The following is a 23,010-nucleotide window of genomic DNA, read 5'->3' on the forward strand; positions in this document are numbered from 1 at the left end:
CTCCCCCACCCCCCCATCATCAGCATCTCATTGTCTCCCTCTTCTGCCTCATTTTCACAATGTCAGCAAAACTCAAGACTCTGCATTCATCGTCTCCGCTTTTCTGGCCATCCTTTTTCTCTGAAGTAGCAGAAATGTCGTTTCCCCACCTCTAGTGGATCGAATCTTCCCTTGGACTCTCACCTCCTGGGTAGCCAGAGACAGTTATCCAGCCGGCATAAAGCCTTGTCCACTTGGCTGAATGAAACAGCCCCTCTGGTTAGCGGTCTGTCCCTTGGGTAACATCCTCTCCTCTCTGATGGCTTCCTTCCCCCGCCCGATCTTTCCTTAAAGGGGCCCAGGTGGATGGGGAGGGAAGGTCAGGTGGCTTACGGGCCCTTAGGAAACTAGGAGGGAGAGGGTTACCTAGCTTTGTGCTGGTTCTGGGAGGTGGCGGGCGGTGGCTGGCCTGGCATTTGATGGACTCCAGTTCAGTGTCCCCTTCCTGCTTGGCCATCAGGTGCTCTGCTGACCTGAACACAGAGGTCTGTCGTTAGTGAATTTGTGGTCTCTTTCTTTGACTCAAGTTATGCTCCCAGAAGCACTTTGTACCTTCCTATGGGCTCTCAGGGCTGCAGCCTCCCGAGTGTCTTTCCTTTTGTCCATTGTGCCCCGTGGCCTGGTGGTCTGCCCACCCTGGCTGAAGGCCCCCTCGCCCTCTCCACCACCTTGGCGGCTCTGAGAAGGGCTAACTGGGGCTCACACAGGGTCTGCACCATCAGGCTCACAAACGCCACCTGTACCCTCTGTGACCGCTCTGTCCCACACACCCTCCATTCAGACACTCACCCGCACTGCTGTGTTTTCTCTGTAGAGCTCATTACCAGCTGACCTACTATTGAGTTTACTTAGCTATTTACTTGTTATCTTCCCCGCTCCATCTCCCGACATCATGTGCTCCAGAAGGCAAGCTTTCATCTTTCCCTAGTGCCTGGTACAAAGTGAGAATTTAATAAATATTTGTTAACTCAGGGAAAAGAATAAGCTTCTGCAGAACCAGATACCGTTATTTTCTTTACAATTCCCAGCAGTTGAGAACAGTACTCTGTTTATAGTGGGTTCTTAGCAAGCGTTCCTTGATCATCTGGTTGCAGATAGAATACTGATATGGAGACAGATTCCTGGCCAGCTTTGTGTGACATGTTGCCCCGTAGGGCAGACCTGAGCCCTCCACAGCTTGGCCTTCCATGTTTTTGTTTTTCATTTAAAATTTTTGTTCTTTTTTCTTTTTTGGCCACCCTGAGGCATATGGAGTTCCCGGGCATATGCAGTTGAGACCTAAGCTGTAGCTGAGACCCAAGCTGCACCTGCAATAGCACCAGATCCTTAACCCACTGTTCCAGGGCAGGGGTCAAACCTGCATCCCAGAAATCCCAAAACAACGACGATCCCATTGTGCCACAGCAGAAGCTCCTGGCCTTCCATGTTCTAGGATGAAATGGGACCAGATATCTGAAGAATGACTAAATCCTGTTTCTACTTGGTATTTCTAAGTCATCCACCAGCTCATGACTTTATACGTCATCTGAGGAGAGGAAGAAGGAATGCCCAGGAGCCCAGGTGTGGGGAGAGCTTTCTCCTCTACCTTACCAGTAGCCCCCTCCCCACTTGGTGCCTGGGCAGGTCAAAAGCGAGTCTGGATCTGGCCCCAATGTCCCTCTGTTCCCCTGGAAGCAAAGGGTTTTTGTCCTCCCTAGGCCCTTGGCCCCTGACTAGAAGCCTCACAGGTTGGAATGGAGAAGAATACATTTAGCGTATGCTGTGTGCCAGGCACTGTTTCCAGTACCTCACATGCTAACTCAGTGAGTCTTTAACAGCAGCCTTTTGAGTGGCTGCTCTCCGTGTGTCTGGGCCTCTTGCTGTGTACACCTTGGCATGACCAGCCTTGGGAGTGGTTGCTCTGATGAGCTTCTGCTAGGAAGTGTCTTTCCGCTCTTATTCCAGAAACTAGATTTTGTGGACAAATGGAAGGAAATGGAAGGTTTTTTGTTTTTTTTTATTGAAGTATAGCTGACTTACCATGTTGTGTTAGTTTCAGGTATACAGCAAAGTGATTCAGCCATATGTATATAATATATTATATATATACACACATATATATTCTTTTTCAGATTCTTTTCCTTTATAGGTTATTACAAAATACTGAGTATAGTACCCTGTGCTATGCACTAGGTCCTTATTGGTTACCTATTTTTATCTATATTAGCGTGTTTATATTAATCCCAAACTCCTCATTAATCCCAAGCTTTTCCCCTTTGGTAACCGTAAGTTTGTTTTCTATGTCTGTGGGTCTACTTGTGTTTTGTATATACATTCATTTGCATCTTTTTTTTAGATTTAACATATAAAAATATCATGACATTTATCTTTGTCTAGCTCACTTCATTTAGTGTGATAATCTGTAGGTCCATCCGTGTTTCTGCAAATGGCATTATTTCATTCTTCTTTATGGCTGAGTAACATTCCATTGTGTATATAAACCACACCTTCTTTATCCATTCATCTGTGGATGGACATTTAGGTTGCTTCCAAGTCTTGGCTATTGTAAATAGTGCTGCAGAAAACACTGGAACGCGTGTATCTTTTCAAGTTATGGTTTTCTCCAGATATATGCCCAGGAATAGGATGGGAAGAAAAAGGAACCCACCTACACTGTTGGTGGGAATGTAAATTTGTGCAGCCACTATAGAGAAGCGTTTGGAGTTTTCTCAAAAAGCTAAAACTAGAACGACCAGGTGAGTCTTCAACCCTACTCCTGGGCATGTATCCAGAGACAATATAATTCGAAAAGATACCGAAGGTTTTAAAGGGCATTAGGATACATTCATGACTTGCAATGTACCTGTTGAAACTTGCAAAAACCCCATTGATTTTACGTTCTTTTTTCCACGGAAGAGCAGGACAGGAGGCACAGGTGAAAAGTGAGCTTGCACAGCAATTGCACTTTGAGCCAACTTTATAAAGTTGGGAAATATTGTGTGAAGTCCAGATTTCCAGCTTGTTTTGCAAAAGGGGAAGGTCTGGCAGCTCTGCCACACTGCCCACAGGCCGTGGAATCCAGGCTGAGTAGTGGTGGCCCCCTCGCGTGCTCCCCCCAGCCCTCCTCACTTGCACGGTGGTTGCGTGGGCTTCGCGCCCAGCCCCTCCTTCCTTGGCTGGATCTGCTGGCGCCTCTAGACTCCAGGTGCCAGAAATAGCATCTTATTTAATCCAATGTACCGACGGCAAAGCTGGCCCTGGCGGGGGACCCTCTGGCAGAGAAAACCTGGGCCAGCTTTTGCCAAACCTCACCTCCAGGGCCCGATGGCTGTGTGGACCTGGGGCCTCAGGCTTTCCTAGGTTTCCCTTTGCACAGCAGGGACATGGCAGGGCAAATTCAGGCAAGACTTTGGGGGCCTACTAGTCTGTGCTTGTCACTTTAGTGATTTTCTGTTGGCCCCTGTTTCTCCTAGAGACAGGCTCACCATGGCCATGAAAGCTGGTGGAGAGGGAGCAGGTCCCTGTGAGGGGTGCTGGGAAGAGGGTAGAGGACCTGCAAAAACCCTCCTGGAGATTCTAGTACCCTCTTCTGGGCCCTCGTCGACAGCCCGTGGTCAAGAATGACCACCCTCCTGCCACGATCCAGCAGCTCACCTGGGCCCAGTTTAGGCTTCCTTCCACAGCCTCTCTGCCACAGACAGGCTCTGTGGCCTCTTCTGCAGCCATCAGGCACAGGGACACTTAGCTGTCTCAATGCCACCACATCTAGGTTTAGAGAACTAAGCCACCACTGCTTGAAGTGTGGCACCCGCTCAAAGTTAGGGAGATGGGGGGGTGTAAGCCACACATCTGTCTGCTCAGAAATCTCAACCTGGGGGTTCCTGTTGTGGCTCAGTGGAAATGAATCTGACTAGAGCATCCACGAGGTTCGATCCCTGGCCTCGCTCAGTGGGTGGCGGATCCGTGAGCTGTGGTGTAGGTTGCAGATGCGGCTCAGATCTGGCACTGCTGTGGCTGTGGTGTAGGCCAGCAGCTGTAGCTCCGATTCGACCCCTAGCCTGTGAACCTCCATATGCCTTGGGTGTGGCCCTGAAAAGACAAAAAGAAAAAAAAAAGAAAAAAAAAAAAAAAGGAAATGCCAAAAACTAGAGATATGAGCATTCTCAGTCCATTTCTGGGGAACAAGTAGGGATAGAAGGGTGTTTGTCCTCGGGGAGTCCCTCCATTTTCCGTGCAGGGGCCAGTGTGGGAATTTCCTCCAGGAACCCTGAACAGAGTGATCAAGACTGTAGATGCTCGAGTTCCCGCTGCGGCGCAGTGTGTTACTGATCAGCTTGTCCCTGTGGCTTTGCAGGTTCAATTCCTGGCCCAGTGCAGTGAGTTAAAGACCACGTTGCCACAGCTGTGGGGTAGGTGGCAGATGTAGCTCAGATTCGATTCCTAGCCTGGGGATTTCCATGTGCCGTGGGCACAGCCAAAAACAGGGGCACAAAGGTGTGTCGATGCTGAAGTCCTCCCGGGGGCAGGGAGTACCACTCAGTGTGTGAACTCGGGCGGTTACTTAATGTCTCTGAGCCTCCTACTCCTCATCTGGAAGCAGGCATGCTAAGACCAGGACTCCCTTCACTGGATCGTTTCAATGATAAAACATGAAATCCTTAGCCTGGTGCCTGGCTTATCGTGAGCCCTCTATGACTATTTGTTCTTATTACTCAGTGATAACAACGAAAGGGGCTAGCCTTGGGTCCAAACTAGCTCCCATCTAGTTCTTTGGCCAAATCTTATGCTTTCTGGCCCCTATGCTTTCACCCGTGCTGTTGGCTCTCCTTCCATCTCTTTCTGTCAAGAATGCAACCCAGCCCTTCAAGAGCATCCAAAAATGTCACCCTTTTCAGGTCAAGTTTCCCAAGCCCCTCAGCTGCAGCTCCTGGAGCCCTTGTTACCTCCTGACACCACTGATGTGTAGGGTTGAGGCATCATTGAGCCTTTACATCCCTAGGGAGCGGCCTCAGGCTACAGCCTCTCACACCTACACAGGTGCGGGGGGGAGGGGCAGAGTAACCCAACCAGGTCTGCAGGTGGAGCGTATGGTCAGCACGGACAAGAGAGGCGGTTCTGTGGCATAAGTGTGATAGGGAAGAACCTTCCTATGCTATTAAACGTTAATGACTAAAGGGATTTGCTGATAAGCTTAAATGAATTGTAATGGCCCATCTCTGGGAACCCTGCCTCCCAGGTAATGGGACTTAAGCTAAAACACCTTTGTTAGCTCTCAGGAAGCATCCTGACCAGGCCCACCTGGGAATGACTCCAAGGAGGAAGGAATGAACCCATCCTCTCTGGGGGCTGACCGGAACCAGGAAATGTTTGACGGCCCCCTCCCCTTCTAGGATAGAAGCCTGACTTCTAACTCAGGCAAGATGGTTCTTTGGGACAGGAGTCCACCGTCTTCTCAGTTTGCTGGCTTTCTGAATAAAGTCACTGTTCGTGCCCCAGCAAGTCATCTCTTGGTTTGTTGGCCTGTCTCTTGGGGAGCACAACCACTTGGCCTGAGGATCTTCCCTTCAAAATGCCCCAGAGTGGCATCGGCTGCCCCAGTGCTTGGCAGTTAGAGCAAGGAATTGACATTTGGGAGCAGATGGGGATCTGTGCAGGTGGGTAAGTCAGTCCAGTGTGTAAAGCTGGAAACTATTTCTTTTGCTTTTGGAGCTTTCTCTCTGGAATAAGGCTTTTTTTTTTTTTTGGATTTGAGTGGAGTTACCCTGTTGGATAGAGAAAAGAATGATTGGATTTTACTGGATTTGTGAACTGGTTCATTTGCTTCTTGGGAGGCTAGCATTTTTGTGTGCAGTTGGTTTCCTTTGTCCTGAAATTGTCTTTTAAAATGGACTATGTGGGAGTTCCTGTTGTGACTCAGCAGAAACGAATCTGACTAGCATCCATGAGGACGCAGGTTCAATACCTGGCCTTGCTCAGTGGGTTAAGGATCTGGCATGGCTGTGGCTGTGGTGTAGGCCGGCAGCTACAGCTCCAATTCGCCCCCTAGCCTGGGAACCTCCATATGCCGGGGTGGGGCCCTAAAAATAAAAAAAATAAAAACAATGTTTCAACCGTCCCTAAAGAAAGTCCTCGGAGGCGCAGTTTGCATGAGTGCTGTGATCACAGCTGTGAACCCGAGAGAGGAGCACGACTGTGACAATGGGCAGCCCCAGGACCCGGTGGAATCTCCACAGGGGCTTTGGGCAGGGCTGTCCTGGGACCTTGTGCCCCAGGTATTGCTCTGCTTGCTGTTAATTAAGGTCATTTCTGGTCTTCTGTGTGCCACGGGTACATGTAAAACCCCGAGACCAAACTCGAAGGTTTATTGAGGCGCTTCTGTTTGTCCTTTGGGCTTTTCAGTTCATTTTGCTTGGTACTGTTTCTTCATTTATAGACAAATCGGCTTTGTGATGTTTAAAATTTTACTGATGTCTACTGGAGGATAGGAACAGAAAAACAAACAAACGAACCAACCCAAACTGGGACATTCCCAGGAGGAAGAGAAAGGTCTCACTCAGTTCCTAAAATCACCAGAAGCTATGAGGAGAAATAGAAGTATCTAAACCACTGCCGGTAGCAGGTTAAAGATCTGGCATTGCCAACGCTGTGGCTTAGGTTACAGATGAGACCTTGATTTGTCCAAATCTGCCAGAAACCCCATTTGAATCCAACCTGTTTTGTAGATGAAGGGTTTTTCATTGCTTGTCCTTGATTCATGGCTGAAACGTTGGAATGGGAATCATGAGCTCCCTGTGTGTGTGTGTGTGTGCTGTGTGTGTGTGTGTGTGGTAGATCTCGTGTGGCATTGCCAGAATTAATTTGTAAAAGAGCGCTATTTAATTGGCTTAAAGGAAATTAAGTGCTTATGTGAATATGCAAATATAAAAGAAACTGACTAGAATGAATTTCGAGTTCACATGATCTAAGAAATATTCAGTATCGAATTAATAATATCTGGTATTCAAGCTAGCTGAGGCTTGTTGATTTGATTGATACAAACATGTCTTTAGAGCCGTCGACATTAAGTAAAATACTTTTATTGTACCTAGCTTGACTAGAAATCAAATAAGACCTTATTATTCCTGTTACAAAATTTGTCAGCCAAAAAAAAAAAAAAAAAATGAACAACATGACAAAACTTTTAAAATGAGATAGGAATTTTAGGTAAAGGCTATAAGGAATAGTTATGTTTTGAGAATGTCTGTCTAAAATAGTTTCGTTTCAAATTACGAACATCTGGAGAGACTAAGTTAAATGAGAATTCATTGGCTACCTGGGTCATTTCAAATAGGATAAAATATTAGAACATTAATTGCTGAACAAATCTAAGTTTACCTACGTTTGCCCGCTTAAGAGAGGATATGCTGGTGTGACAAAAGAGTTTATTTGCTTCTTGGTTTTTCAGAAGAGATTAACAATTGAGAACATTTATAAGGGATTAAGGAATGATACGGGACATATGCGTATGCAAAGATGTGGGATGTGGGTTTTCAGCAAAGACGCTATGAGGAATGGAAATGCGTTTCCTTAAAGGGGAAAAGGTGGTTTTTGTCCTGGAACTGGTTCTTTGAGAATGGAAAAGAAAGGGGGGGGGAAGATTAATACAGAAACAAAATCATGAAGGTTTGTGGAGGTGGGGTACTGAAAAGAGTTTCGTGCCTGGTCGGGATTGGCGAAGATCAGATTGAACTCAATTAAGAAAATGCATTTTAAAGGTAAAATGGTACAAAATGGGCACTCGGTTCTCAAAGAGGACAAAGTGTTCTTAAAACAGTGAACTGCTTTGGTCATTGTATCTTGGGGTCACCTGCATTGGCCATGGAGCTGTTTTAGTATCGCTGGTAAAACTTGTTGCTATTTTTGACAAGTTTCCTAAAAATCAAAGTCTAAACGAAGTTCATTTGCCCTCTGGCTAACTTTGAGGTTTTCCAAAGGGTCCCTGGAATACGTCAAATTATTTATTTTCTCTCTTAAAGGGATAGTAAGCTCACTAGGTTTATTTGGTATGTTAACTACATGGGAAACACTATCAAATAAGAGGTGATAAAACTTCTTAGATTTGGGAGTTCCTGTCAAGGCGCAGCAGAAACGAATCCGACTAGGAACCATGAGGATACAGGTTCGAACCCTGGCCTCGCTCAGTGGGTTAAGGATCCAGCGTTGCTGTGAGCTGTGGGGTAGGTCGCAGACGCGGCTTGGATCTGGCATTGCTGTGGCTGCGGTGTAGGCCAGCACCTGTAGCTCCAGTTGGACCTCTAGCCCAGGAACTTCCACTATTTTAGGGCAGCCGTGACCCTAAAAAGACCAAAAAAAAAAAAAAAGAACTTAGATTGTATCACATGAGTAAACATTACTAATACACACTCCAGAAGTGACCTGCAACTCCTAAAATTCTGGTTTATCCTGGTAAACAGTATCTGTCATTATTTTGGTGATTGTCTTAAATTGTTTGTCACAGCAGTAACCAAGTGTCTTTTCAATTACATTGTCATCCCGGTTCATTGATGCCAAAGCAAAAAGGCCTCCTTTTAATGGTTAGAGATGATCAGTTACCGCTCGTGATTTGAGAGTGGCCTTTGAGCGACTGAAGTCATTCATGTGGGGCAGAAGCAGGGAGGAATGACCCATAAATCCTTGACGTGCAAGTGTTTGTGCTGTTAGCAGGGAAAGTAAGACGGAAGGGAATGAATGTGAAGATACATTGCGTCAAACCCTAACTCCTCCGGCTGAGCTGGGCTGTCCCAGCTCCTCCGTCCTTATGTCAATGTATCCACCTCTTCCCACCACCTTCTGATCCTTTCCAGCCCCAATTCCTGACACTGGGGCTCAGGTTTTCCCCTTCTTCTAGGGATCGGGTAGAAAACCCTGTGTTACTTTCTGGGACACAGGGACTTGGTCCAGTTTCACCATCTAAGACCTGACAGGGCACCCACTTCAGGGCAGGGCAGTGTCTACTGCTGTCCTTGCATATAGGGGCATATAGGGGCTAAATGCAAATGACCAGCCGGCTGGGTTTCTCAGACTTGTTCAGTTGGGAAGATGGCAACCCCCTTTGTAGGGAGGGCGCTCTACACCCGAAGCCCCCCTGGCAGCACCCACAGCTGAATAAGACTGGGATCCCAGTGAGGGACGAAGGCCCTTACTGGAGCACTCATCACTAGTGCATCTTGGCAGGGCTTTGAAAAGGGAACCAAAGCAAGTTTGAACAGAATTCAAGAAATTCAGGAAAAAAAAAAAAAAAAGACCCTCTGAATTTTTGGAAAGGATTTATCAGGTCTATAGACGTCATACTAATGCTGATCCCAAGGCCCCCGAAATATCAGAATGGTCATTTGGAACTTTTCTGGGGGGCAAAGTGCCTCAGATATTGGGAGAAAGTTGTAAAAATTAGGTGATGCATTTGGAATGACCCCTTCTCAGTCAGTAGATGTTGCTTTGAAAGTGGGGGGCCCAAGGGCACCCTTAAATTCTTTCCCTTGTATTCCTGTCTTAGGATCTAAAGATCATTATCTTGCTGCACTCAACAGGCAGGATGAGTGGCCTCATTGTTCCTTTAATGGCCTGGGGCATATCCTGTGTTTCTATTGATGCCTTTATCGTTAAGGCTGCTTCATTTCACATGTTCTGAAAACTTTCTTGAGTGATCATTAGCTTACAGAGTTCCCTCTCTATCCATGGTCCCCTAGTGGGCTTTCTAAAACTACCTGTGTCACGATTCTGCTCTATCCCTGTCATTCTTCCTTCAAGGGGTTTTACCCCTTTATGCTTGGGTGGGGGGGGGGTTGCTGGGTACAGGACAGTGACCTTCATTAACTACTTCCTGCTGAGACAGCCAGTGTCGTTCTTGTTAATGTCACTTGCCCAGCCGTCACAGAGGTTAAACAGTGTAAAATGAGTCTAAAAAACACGGGCCAAGAGAAATGGAACAATGATCATCAAAAGGGGTGATCATTAAGAGGGGTGACAGCCATGATCCTGGGGACCCAAGCCGTTTTCCCAAAATAGTTCCTACATCTGGAAGAGAGTCACTTGGGCCTCTCTTTGTGCCTGTGACTCAGTAATTGGGGTACCTTAGCAGATTCACCTGGAATAAAAGCACAACATCCTGTCTTAGTGGTGGCACAGGTTTCCCGCTGTGAGGCTGTGGTCATGTCTGAGGCCATTCTGTTTGTAAGACAGCCTCCTTCGTTAGAGTTGCTTCACTGTCGAGGAGGAATGTGGCGTGATTATTGTCATTCAGGGCATCCTGCGTAAATTTGGTCAAAGCCTCAATGTGAACCACATGTTCAAGACCTAACCCTGGTATAAAAACATTTAACAGGTGATGATGCCAATGAAAGGTGGACTGAGTCCATCTAGTTCTTATCATAGGAAGGTTGGTGGGGAGGGGGCATGGTTCCAAGAAGGCAGGCGGCACCTGCTGCCTAGAGTACATCGGCCCAGCCATCCTGGTGGAAGGCGTGGCCAGAGATTTGTGCCCCATTTCCACTGGGTACCATTAGGGGCTCTCCAGTATATTCCTCGTCTCCTTTTCCAGTCCATCCCAATCCAGTGAGTTAGCTGTGGGGACCATAAGACAGTGACAAGTGTTCCTAGATAACCACCCCAAGTCTCTAGCCCCATTTTCCTAGGGCATCCAGGAATGGGTCTTCTGTTCCCAGCATAAGGGAGTTGTGTCTTTTAGGCTACGATCCTGGAGTGAGCCAAATGAATCCATCGCAGACTTGAACCATATTCCCTGCCCACAGTCTGGAGTTCTTATGCTTGACTGTGGGATGTGCTGTCTGATGAGCCTGAGAGACTGTTTTATTATATAAGAGTTTCAAAGACTGCCCAGGATTTTGTGAGGTAGAGGCTATAGGCCAATTGGCGGGGGGGGGTGGGGGGGGTGTCCACATAGTAATGGACCTCCCCTTTAAAGTCATGCTTGCCCTCCTCTCTTTTATAACCAAATCCCTTAATGCCAGCCAGTCGGCCCCCTGGAAGGGGGAAACCCGCCATGGTAATCCAGAAGTGCTGGAGAGGGGACGCTGACCCCATAGCCAACAAGTAGAAGTACTGGTAGAATCTGTGTAAGATCTGGCCCCAGTTAGGAAAGCACTGGAACTTGCCTCAGCTGTTGCCAGAGGAACATTGTGGAACCAGATGATCAACATGCACTGTAGTAGAATTTTGATATGGGAATTCTTGCCAACACTTAACCTCTTCTTAAGGTGGTCATGCGTTCTCTTCTGGTGCTTGTCCAGCAGTTGTCTTGGATCGGCATCCAGGTGAGGGATCTGAGCAAGGAGCAGGAGAAGCACCCCCATCCATATTGGTGCCCCAGAGGTAGTCTGCACGTCTTGTCTAAGGCTGTGTCTTGAACAGAAGTTTGAGATCGTCAGCAGGTTCATAAGAGTCGTCAGGTTCATTTTGTTTCATAGAGTTACGTGGCTTAACCCTTGAGATACGGATCAAAAGGGGATGCCTGTCTATTTTATTGCAGTGGGAGTGGCTAAGATCACCTTGGAAGGACCTTTCCATCTCGGTTCTAATTGATCATCCGGTGACCCCTCTTTCCAGCTTTTGGTTAAAATCTAGTCTTCAGGGTTGACGCCAACAGTATTTTGTTGAGTCTCTTGACTGTCTGGTAGTATTTTATCCCCATAATCTCTTTACCGTATTTAATTGAGGAATTTTTTGAGGTCAGCATACCTTTTTCCTTCCAGACAGAGGCATGAGCATGGAGGATCAAGGAAACATGGTTGGGAGTTCCCGCTGTGGTGCAGCAGAATCTGTGGCATCTTGGGGACGCAGGTTCGAACCCCTTCTCGGATTCTGCAAACTGCTTTTTGCCCATCGTCAGGCTTGTCAGTGGGGCTGCTGGAGGGTGGAGGGTGGAGGCCGAGGGGAAGCACGTGCTCCTTCTGTCTGCCGTCTCTGTTCAGCGATGTTGGCTTCAGCCTCCAGCTCCTTGAGGCACAAACGACACCCCACCAGCAGCAGCCAGGAAGCAGCCCCTTCTCAGGGGGTCTCAGCCCCAGTGTTCAGGGCTCTTCCAGCCGTTTCGGCCTGAAACCCTTAACGTTGTCCCTTTGCTCCCAACCCCCAAAGTGGCAGCTTCTCACTGTGGTTATTGGTTCTCTGTCACCTCAGTGCCCCCTGCTTGTTTTTCTTCTCACACTTGTGAACTGATGCCCAGTGTTCAATGATCCACATTAACTACCTACGGTTCAGTCAGGAAAACAGCCCACGAAGGACTCCCCGGCCGCCTTTTCTGCTCACGTTTCATCGGCCGGAAGTCGTCTCTCGGCCACTTCCTGCCTGGTGTGATGGGGGTGGGGTGGGTGGGGAGTGCCCTGGAGGAGAACCAGGATTTGGTCAAGGACTATGTATTTTAGAATTTGAATTATGTGTTCCAGTAACTAGCACTGCATAACAGCATTTCTGACTACTTCGTGGCTTGAAACAACCATTTTATCCACTTGCGCTGATCAGGTATTGAGGGATGGCGCCTTTTGGCTCCGTGATGTCTGAGAACTCAGCTACAAACACCCAAAGGCTGGGAGACAGCTGGGCCGGGTATCATCCGAAAACTCATTCACCCACCCATCGGGCCTAGTCCCAGGCAATTTGAATACCAGGGCATCTGACCAGAGTGCCTGCATTCTTCTCCACTTTGTTTTTTAACTTACTCATCTCTCCTGTTCTTTCCAAATGAGCAAGTAGAAAGAAGGCTACTCTAATCTTTTTGCTACAGCTGCATAGTATTCCACTGCCTTGGGTATACGGTTTGTTCACCTAGTTTCCCGCCATTGCTCATTTAGGTAATTGCCATTCTTTTGCTGTTACAAATAGGTCTGCAGTGAATAGTGTTGCCCAACATGTCACAGTGGGTGGTGATTAGATCTGTAGATAAATGTTTATCACTGGATTTGCCTCACCTGAGTATAAGCAATGTGTAATTTTCCTTCATCAGGACAGCACAGTTTAAGCTCCACCAGTAATGTGTCTTGTTTTTCTACAGTGTACAGTCTATAGAGTGTAATCAAAGGTTTGCATTTTTGCCAGTGAGAATGAAAAACGGTTTTTCTGTTTTGTTTTGCATCTCTTCTGTGTGAGATTGAACATCTTATCATAGGTTCTAATTCTTTGTATTTCATTTTCTATGAACTGCCTGTTTGTGTTTTATTTTCTGTGAACTGCCTGTATCTTTTGCCTGTTTTTATATTGGGTTATTAGTCATTTCATCTCCATATTTCAGATGTTTCTCTGTATTAGAGAGATTAGATTGTGTCTCTTCTGAGATGTGAATGCAATTTTTTTTTTTTTTTTTGTCTTTTTGTCATTTCTTGAGCTGCTCCCATGGCATGTGGAGGTTCCCAGGCTAGGGGTCTAATCGGAGCTATAGCCGCTGGCCTACACCAGAGCCACAGCAACGCTGGATCCGAGCCGCGTCTGCAACCTACACCACAGCTCACGGCAACACCGGATCGTTAACCCACTGAGCAAGGGCAGGGACCGAACCTGCAACCTCATGGTTCCTAGTCGGATTCATTAACCACTGCGCCACGATGGGAACTCCTGAATGCAAATTTTTTTTTTCCTGGTTTGCTATTTGCTTTAACTTTTTTTTTTTTTTTTTTACTGTTATGTGGAAGTTTTTTGTCTTTTTAGGACCGGACTGGTGGTATATAGAGGTTCCTAGGCTAGGGGTCCAACTGAAGCTGTAGCCACCAGCCTACACCACAGCCACAGCAATGTGGGATTTGAGCTGCGTCTGTGACCTGCACCACAGCTCATGGCAACTCCAGATCCGTAACCCACTGAGCAAGGCCAGGGATCAAACCTGTGTCCTCATGGATGCTAGTCGGGTTCCTTAACCACTGAGCCAGAAACTCCTAGACTTTTGGTTTTGTTTTATTTATTTTTTTTATGGCATTAAAATGATCCATCTACCCTTTTGTGGCTTCTGTATTTTGAGCCATGATTAGAATGGCCATCACCATGCCAGTATTAGGAAGAAACTTCTCCACATCTTCTAGTTTATTTAGTTTCATTGTTCACATGTAAATGTTTGATTCGTTTGCAATTCATCCTGGTGTAAGGTGTGTGAGATATGGATCCAACTTTAATTTCTAGGTGGTTATCCAGTTGTACCAATATCGTTAATTGCACTATTTTTACTCCACTGACTTGAGGTGCCTGCTTCATCAAGTACTGAATTCCTCTATGTACTTGGGATTACAAGCTTTCTCTTCTGTTCTTTTAATTTTTTTGTGCTAGCATTATGTTATTGAGGCTTTATAAATTAGTGCAGCTAAGTTTTCTCTCATTTTTGTTTTTCAGGGACTTTCTATTTTTCCCAAATAAATGGCAGTATTATACTTATTTACTTACAATGGATTTGTAGTATCAAAATTTGGTGCCCTGTATTTTTTTTAAATTGGACATATTGACATAAACTGTGTACTTTCTGGAAACATGTGTAGGTCCCTGAACCCTCTGCAGTATTACACTCTTCACCCCTCTGAAGTCATTTTGAGCTGGATTGACTTTTTTTTTTTTTTTTTTCGGTCTTTTTTGTAGGGCTGCACCCAAGGCATATGGAGGTTTCCAGGCTAGGGGTTGAATCGGAGCCATAGCTGCTGGCCTACGCCACAGCCACAGCAACTCGGGATCTGAGCCGCATCTATGACCTACACCACAGCTCACGGCAATGCTGGATCCTTAACCCACTGAGAGAGGCCAGGGATCGAACCTGGATCCTATGGATATTAGTTGGGTTTGTTACCGCTGAGCCATGACAGGAACTCCTGAACTGGATTTATAATGAATAGGCGCCAAGTTTGTCATAGCATGACTGGATACTGGACTTGATGCTGGTTTCAGTCATCTGAATCAAATCCAGAGAATCATAAATTAATTCTATTCGTATTAGTACTTGAAACCTAATACACGAATCTTCAAGTGTTTTTTTAGGTTGCTTCTCAGAATATAGGCTAGAATAGGTTATGAGGAAAAATGTCCTATGCTATCATACATGAACATTCTTACTGCATAGCTGCTGTCATTGGTAAACTGTGAAATTATAAAACATAATTTCTGCTCCAAGACCATTGGGTTGTCCTAGAAATAGCGTCAAAGAGGGCTGACAGCTTAGGCTGGGGCAGGCCACATCACCACACGTCTACCAGGGGCTTCCATGAGATTCAGCTGTAAACCAGGCACAACCCACGAACTCAAAGGAGTGGGGGCACCCAGGGAGGTCCAGGAAATTTGGAAAGGAAGGGAGAAGTTGGTCTGTGTCCTTAGAAACATGGACTTAATGACTAGATCAATTTATTTTATTGACTTCATGATGTTTAGGATTCTCTAGTCTTGTGCTATCTGTATATCGGTCTTTAGGTAGTGCCTTTCAGAAACAAAGGTGAAATTCACATAAAAATTAACCATTTTAAAGTGAGCATTTCAGTGGCTTTTAGTACATTCAGTGTTGTGCAGCCACCACCTACCTCTATCAAAGGGACCCATCAAGGTCCCAAACGTTTCCCAAGTAAAACCCCAGACACATTAGGCAATGACTCCCCATTTCCTCCTCCCTCCAGCTCCTGGCAACCATTCATCTTTTCTGTCTTTAGAGATTTACCTAGTCTAGGTATTTCCTGTGACTAAAATAGCACAATACCTGACCTGCTATGCCTGCATTCTTTCACCTAGCATATTTATGAGCTTCATCTACATCGTAGCTATTTTGCTTTTTGAACACCGTTAGCTTTGTCTCTTTTGCAGGTGAATGAATATATTTAAGGGAGTGGGTTATGCCTAGGGCAGGGAATCAAAATGGGAACTCATTGGAGTTCCCGTTGTGGCTCAAGTGTTTAACGAATTTGACTAGGAACCATGAGGTTGCGGGTTCGGTCCCTGCCCTTGCTCAGTGGGTTAAGGATCCGGTGTTGCCGTGAGCTGTGGTGTAGGTTGCAGACGCGGCTCGGATCCCGCATTGCTGTGGCTCTGGTGTAGGCCGGTGGCTACAGCTCCGATTCGACCCCTAGCCTGGGAACCTCCATGTGCCACGGGAGTGGCCCTAGAAAAGGCAAAAAGACAAAAAAAAAAAAAAGGGAATCCATCATTGGATGAAATTTTAGAGGAAGGAAACTAGAGCTTCAGGTTTGGTCTGATATCTGATAAGGTTCTACCAGATTCTCTGACTTCTTTCTGTTCAATCTTTAGGGGGCTATGGGATGTTGTGGAAGTGGGGAAATGTTTAGCACAATGCCTGCCATTCAGGAAGTACTTAAACAATGCTGTCATAAATGCAATATTAAAGTCAGTTATCACTTCGATTTCCTCCTTAGAATTCAGGACTTGTCCGGGAGACAGGAGAGGATAGTGGTTAATGTGGGGGCATTAGACCAATCGCATAGACTCAAATCTCAGCTCCTTCTTTTACTAGCCATGTGATCTTTGGCAGAAGCTTGTTCTGCTTCAGTTTATACTTAATAGAGCAACTAAGATTATATGAGATAAAAAAGGAAAAGCCCTGAGCACAGTACCTAGAACATACTGACTGGTCAACAGATGCTATTATGATTTGAATGAGCCACGTGGATTTAAAATCTATCCAGTTTTGAAACTTTTCTCTTGGCAAATTTCCCATAGCATCTTGGTTATTATGTAAAATGGGAAACAGTCCTTATATAGCATCTAAATATTTGAATGCACCACTTTGGGCACTGAAGGTTTGAAGACCACAACTATTAAAATCTTAGTTTTTCTGTCAACTTCCCCTTTAAGAGTATTAGGAAGAAAGTAAGGCACGAATGAATGTATACTCTCAAGAGCACATAGGTAATCCTAAAGCTGTATATGAAAATGGAGTATTTTAAAAGCTTTTAAATATGAGGCATGATTATCACCTGTGTTGATGGTAGGTGGTTAAATTGTAGGATGACAGGTTTTAGATTTTGTGGCCCAATTTCCTTTTACAGTCTGCCTATAAGTGAGCCACCATACTCAGGGGATCCTCCTGCAAAGCATCTGTTCAGGATGGTGAGAAGGTACTTGTGTTAGAAACCAAGCCACACAGTGCTCAAGCACAATGTGTGACATTTCCTATTTCCAATCTATAATGAAAAAAATGAGGTGACCTGTAACACTGCAAATCAGTATCATATTCTTCTCAGGGATGCCCTCCAACTCAGCTGCTTCCATGGAGTGATGCTTCTACATCTGAAATATCTCCTCTTGCTCAGCCTAACATTATAAGATTTATTGTGGTGCCTGCCCGTGTGGCAATTAGAGGTCAACTTGGATTTTACGAAGCGCTGCACCCCTGGATGAGGTCTTAACCGATAGGGGATAAGCAAGGGGGAATGTTGAACTTTCTGGCGGAGAGCAGACCTCCTGGGGGCAGATCGCGGGGCCAGTAACAGGAAGGTTCTGGGCCCCTGTAGGTGGGAGAAAGAGGGTACTTAGGTGAAGAATGCAGGCCAGGTGAGGTCAGTGGGAAGTTTCTCTCAGACCCAGCCTTATTCATTAGATAGCTTGTTTCCTTTATACATTGGTGAACTGCACAAAGGTCACTAGGATGAAACTTGACCTTCTTGAATATGGATCCTCTCTTAATGTTGAAGATTTAAATATTTTGGGAAAATTGTGGTAAGCCACTTCCAAGAGGGGAGATGTTAACATTTCATTTCCCAAAAGAGGCAGCAAATAATCTTTATGAATACAATAAACATCTCAAAAAAGAATGATACAACTTTTATTTTCCATGGATTTTAAAGATACTTTGCTACACAGTTTATGTACTTTTATGAGATTATATATTTTTTCATCTGTATGAAGTTCAACCTTATACAATTTTTAAAGTGATATGTTTGGTAGTGTATCTATAATCTTTAAAAAGTTTAGAGTTTTTGGAATGTACAGTATATGAGGTAAAATCAAGATTACATTAAAAATTGTTTTCTCTGCTGCACTAATTTTGCAGTGAGGCTCAAATGGCAAGTACACTATTAAATGACATTTACTATCAAAAATAGGAGTTCATTTGATTTACTATGAAAAACATAAGCCACTGTAACTGCCACAGTGACACATTTTACCATTTTAGACATTCAACTATATAGAAATCTCTGGGCTATTACACTCAAACTCATTTGTACTGCCAAATGTGGCGCTTTTAAGAAGTTTCTAGAAAACAATCTCAATCACTGTTGTTTTGGGGGAAATTATCAGCCTATACATAAGAGATTAAATTTAAATAAAAATGTAAACATACAGTATTTTATAGTGACAGATCATTCTTAACACTTGGGAAGGCCAAGTTTATCCATTTCTTTTTTTGAACAAAGGTTAATGTTTTTCTACAGCACAGATCAACTGATGTAAAACAATTACAATATATGTCCATTCTAATATAAGAGAAAGTCTTCAGAGATCTTCAAAGCACAAAACATGTCCTTTTCTCAAAGACTGACAGAAGTGCTTAGTAATCACTAAAATGCTAGGCCTCAGCAACTAAAAATTAGTGATTCACTATCCTAAAATTCAAATAATAAATTAAAAAGGCTAGTTACAAGTGTTTTACAGATAACAGATGTGATAGAACAAGAATTTTAGATAGTTTCACTACAAACTGTATTATTACTGGCAGTCATGGACATCTATGCAAGATGTACAATGTGATACTCGACAAAATTCAGTCTGATCATCCAATAACTCACAAATGCAAGCTCACAAAACATTAATGAATTATGCAATTGCAAAGTGCTCTAATGCAACATTAACCACATGCAATCAACAACTGGAACAGTATCCAAAGAGACATTACATTAAACATTAGTTTTTCAAGAAAGAAAGCAGCTTGAAGTTTACTGGTGCAAATTAATTTTGTCTTCAGATTTGGTGCCCCAAACAAAAAGGTTAGGTTTGATTATGAATTCTGATGGTGATGGCAGTAGTTATGGAAGAAGCAGCAAAACTTACAGGAGTTCTTCAAAATTAGCCTATACTAGATAGAAGGAATGAGAGAGAGTGTGTGTATCTATTTCTACACTTGGTATATATAAAGCCGTGTATGTATGTGCATGCCCATATACACATACATAGAGTTCAAAGGCTCACAAAACCAAATTAAATAGATCTGAAATTCAGAATTGATATGATTACTTTAAAAAAGTAACTATCTAAAAGCCCTCTTTACTTTTCCATGTTCTCAAGACCTGAACATGTGTTTTTTGAGTAAACATTAAAATGTTTTTAGGCCAAGTAAACTGTCTGTGCTTTCTTTAAGTGACTTATCTGTGAATTCATGAATTATACTTGTAATGAAGAACTCCACATTTATCAAACAAGAAGCTTCTTTTTTCCATGCATATTCTTTCATCCAGTTTTCGTTTGCTAAGCCCCTCCAGTTATTCATCATAATCCTGCTTACCAAATAATTAAGACAAATGAGGAGGTAGAAATATAGCACTAGATTGCTTTCACAGCATCATACTTTAACATTTTTATATAGCATGTTAGTGTAAATTTTAATCATTCTGAATTTTTCACTAGGTAATAATCTTTAAAACAAACAGGTCAGGTTGTCATTGTTACACTCATGCTGACTGGTCAAAATATCAATTATATATTCTTGCCTCTTAGAAAGTTTCACAAGAAGGCATAAAAAAAAAAGAAAAAAAAAAAAAAAAGAAAAAACGAAAAGAAAAAAAAAGAAAAAGAAAAAAAGAGAGCCCCAACCAAAAACCCCAAAATTGCTAATTCTGTGGCTTGCATTCTAATAAGGTGCCAGCCTCTACCTAACAATATAAGCATTGAAAATGGCAAAAATGATGAACTATAGTCTCAATGCCAGTGCTAAATGTCACTGTTTTTGTAAAAGCAATACAGAAATAATTTTAGTACATGACAAAATAAAATGTAATACAGTATTAAAAATAAAGTTGTATTTTCACTTGATTACAAAGTACTGAATGATAAAGGCAATCAAAATGGAAAAGAAAGCAAACAGCACGAGGATGACGGCTGCACACTGCTCGTCACTGAGTGCTCGCCGGGTCCTCGTGCTTTCCACAGTGTCTCTGCTGGTGCTGGCTGGTGGCTCAGTCCTCTGAGAGATGAAGAGCACTGTCGTGCTGTAGGGACCTACAAGGTCCTGATGCCCCACAGGGTCTTGGCACTGGCGAATGGCACACACACGGAAACGATATTCACAGTTCAGCTGAAGGCTTGAATACCGGAATGCAGAGTCAGGACCTTTGTAAATCTGACAGACATTAGAAAAAGAATCACATATGAAGGCTGAGCAGAAAAGCTATATGAAATCATTCTATGAAAGGAGCAACAGCACCTAATCTAGCTTTCCCATTATATATGATTTTGTATAACTGGTTTCTGTAAAACTTCAAACAGATCTGTTCAAATAAATGAACAAGGGGAACTCTCTAGGTGTCTATGATAAACCATTTTTATAAACTTTAAAAGAAGAGGCGCTGAGTGTAAAGTGAAATGCAGGAATTCCCATTGTGGCTCAATGGGTTAGGAACCCGACTAGTATCCACGAGGATGTGGGTTTGATCCCTGGCCTTGCTCAGTGGGTTAAGGATCTGGTGTTGCCATGAGCTGTGGTGTAGGTGGCAGATGTGGCTCGGATCCCTTGTTGCTGTGACTGTGGTGTAGGGAACCCTTAGCCTGGGAACTTCCATATGATGCAACCGCAGCCCTAAAAGGCAAAAAAAAAAAAAAAGTTCTTTGCAATTTTTCTACTGCGCTGGGGGTCAGGGCCCCTGACCCTTGCGGTGTTCAAAGGTCAACTGTAATCGTTATGGCAAATGACAAGGCATATGATGTCATATAATTTAGCACATATGATCACACAATGTGATCCTTAACTTATGAAATAATTAATATATTTCTAGTGATCAATACATGAAGAGAAAAACCCTTAAAAATGAAATGTAGACAAATAACCGCATACTTTTGTTTTTTACCATTCTTCCCCTCTCTTTTTGCTGAGGGAGTTGTATGTGAACTTGGAGCTCTTGGAGCAGTTCTCACATTTATTGCGCTTAAGCAGAACTTAAAAAGATAACGACCAGAGTTGTGGGCCCACTCTCAGACATTCAGGTTCACTACGTCTGCAGGGTACTCTAAGGAACAACTGTTTTTTGTCTTTTTGTCTTTTTTTTGTTGTTGTTGTTGTTGTTGCTATTTCTTGGGCTGCTTCCGCGGCATATGGAGGTTCCCAGGCTAGGGGTTGAATCGGAGCTGTAGCCACCGGCCTACGCCAGAGCCACAGCAACGCGGGATCCGAGCCGCGTCTGCAACCTACACCACAGCTCACGGCAACGCCGGATCGTTAACCCACTGAGCAAGGGCAGGGACCGAACCCGCAAGCTCATGGTTCCTAGTCGGATTCGTTAACCACTGCGCCACGACGGGAACTCCGAGGATTTATTCTTAATTGTTTATAAGGCAGCTTGAATTAGTTTTCTTGCTACTTGTAACATTAATGAGCTCGGACACAAAAGTTGTCTTAGGCACAGATTTCGAGATGGGCTTGATCTGCTTTGAAGGTGGTTCTACTGTCCCCCAATACTTTCACGTCACCTTGTTACACCATATGAAATGCTGTTTCAGTTAAAACACTTGCTTTTAAAAATGTACATACTTCTGGGAGAGTTAAAAAGGCAGCAGACACTTGACTTTTGACAGGAATTTTCCCAAGTAAACAGTCAATAAGGTCAGTTAGACTATGCATCTGGGAATTATGATGTATGTGGGAGAAGGGGGCAAGAGTCAGAGGAAGAGTGTAATTTTAGAGAACAGAGCCGAGCCTTGGTTAGGTGCTATAGAGTGGGGCACAGAGCAGCAAGAAGGCAGCAAGGGCTTGGTCAAAGCTACTGACTGATCAAGGAGGAGAAAATAAAGGGAAGAATGTAAAGAAATCCATGTTTCTAAGTTTGCCCCAGGGTCGTAAGCACTGGTTGCTGCCAGGTTAATTTGCTTCCAGTTCCCCAAATCAGCAACACTATAGGTTAAAGAGGTCTTTATAGGATATCTTATAAAACTCAACCACCAAAGTACAGATGGAAAAAAAAAATCCATTTCTTTTTATCAAGTAGGTTTCATCTTTATTATGACATTTTATTTGGTTACATAAAATGTCACGATTATTATTAGACTTAAGCGAGCAGAAATTTTATAAACAACTTTTTTTTTTCTCTTAAGGAAGAAGGCATTCAATCTTTTGCCATTAAGTACAATGTTAATTGTAGGTTGTTTTTTTCCCCCTCCTCTCTCCAACACACTTGTCATTTCTTTTTTTTTTTTTTTTTGCTTTTTAGGACCGAACCCACGGCACATGGAAGTTCCCAGACTAGGGGTTGAATCGGAGCCACAATTGCTGTCCGATGCCACAGCCACAACAAAATGGGATCTGACCTGCATCTGCAACCTACACCACAGCTCCCAGCAACTCTGGATCCCCGATCCACCAAGTGAGCCAGGGATCGAACCTGCGTCCTCATGGATACTAGTCAGATTCATTTCCACTGCACCACAACGGGAACTCCTTAAACTTTTTTGAAATCAGAATAACTTACTAATAATGTAGCCCCTCTCAAATCTTTGTATGTAGTATTTAATATACGTGTGTTGAATATCAAGTAAACTTCAAGTAAAATATTAAATACCATGAATGAGATTGAACTTAAAAAAAAAAAATGACCATCATGGAGTGCCTGCTGGGGCACAATGGGACCAGGGCGTCTCTGGAGTGCTGGGACGCAGGTTCCATGCCCAGCTGGCATGGTGGGTCAAGGATGTGGTGTTGCCACAGTGTGGCTCAGATCTGATTCCTGGCCCAGGATCTCCATATGCCACAGGGCCAGCTAAGTACAGAAAAAAAAAAAAGACCACTGAAACTTTGGGGATGTAACTTGCTAATAAACTGCTAAAATT

The 23,010-nt window shown here is 44.1% G+C and overlaps 2 protein-coding genes across 14 annotated transcripts in view; one reads left to right on the top strand and one right to left on the bottom strand.

Moving 5' to 3' along the window:
* CAB39L (calcium binding protein 39 like) overlaps positions 1–23,010 on the top strand; it is a 722,245-nt gene that overhangs the window by 250,881 nt on the left and 448,354 nt on the right. The window lies entirely within an intron of this gene.
* FNDC3A (fibronectin type III domain containing 3A) overlaps positions 17,782–23,010 on the bottom strand; it is a 193,726-nt gene continuing 188,497 nt past the window's right edge. For 11 of the 12 annotated variants that reach the window (XM_021065328.2, XM_084981597.1, XM_021065329.2 and 8 more), the window contains one exon: positions 17,782–20,314. In XM_021065328.2, coding sequence (XP_020920987.1) covers positions 20,000–20,314 — 315 coding nt within the window. In that variant the 3' untranslated portion in view covers positions 17,782–19,999. The remainder of the gene's footprint in view (positions 20,315–23,010) is intronic. The other variant, XR_014819346.1, reaches the window with a different exon arrangement.

The sequence above is a fragment of the Sus scrofa genome, chromosome 11, assembly GCF_054392235.1.
Source record: "Sus scrofa isolate SSC_HxYL_T2T_F1_AM1 chromosome 11, Sscrofa_HxYL_maternal_Yorkshire_Landrace_v2.0, whole genome shotgun sequence".
Lineage (NCBI taxonomy): Eukaryota > Metazoa > Chordata > Mammalia > Artiodactyla > Suidae > Sus > Sus scrofa.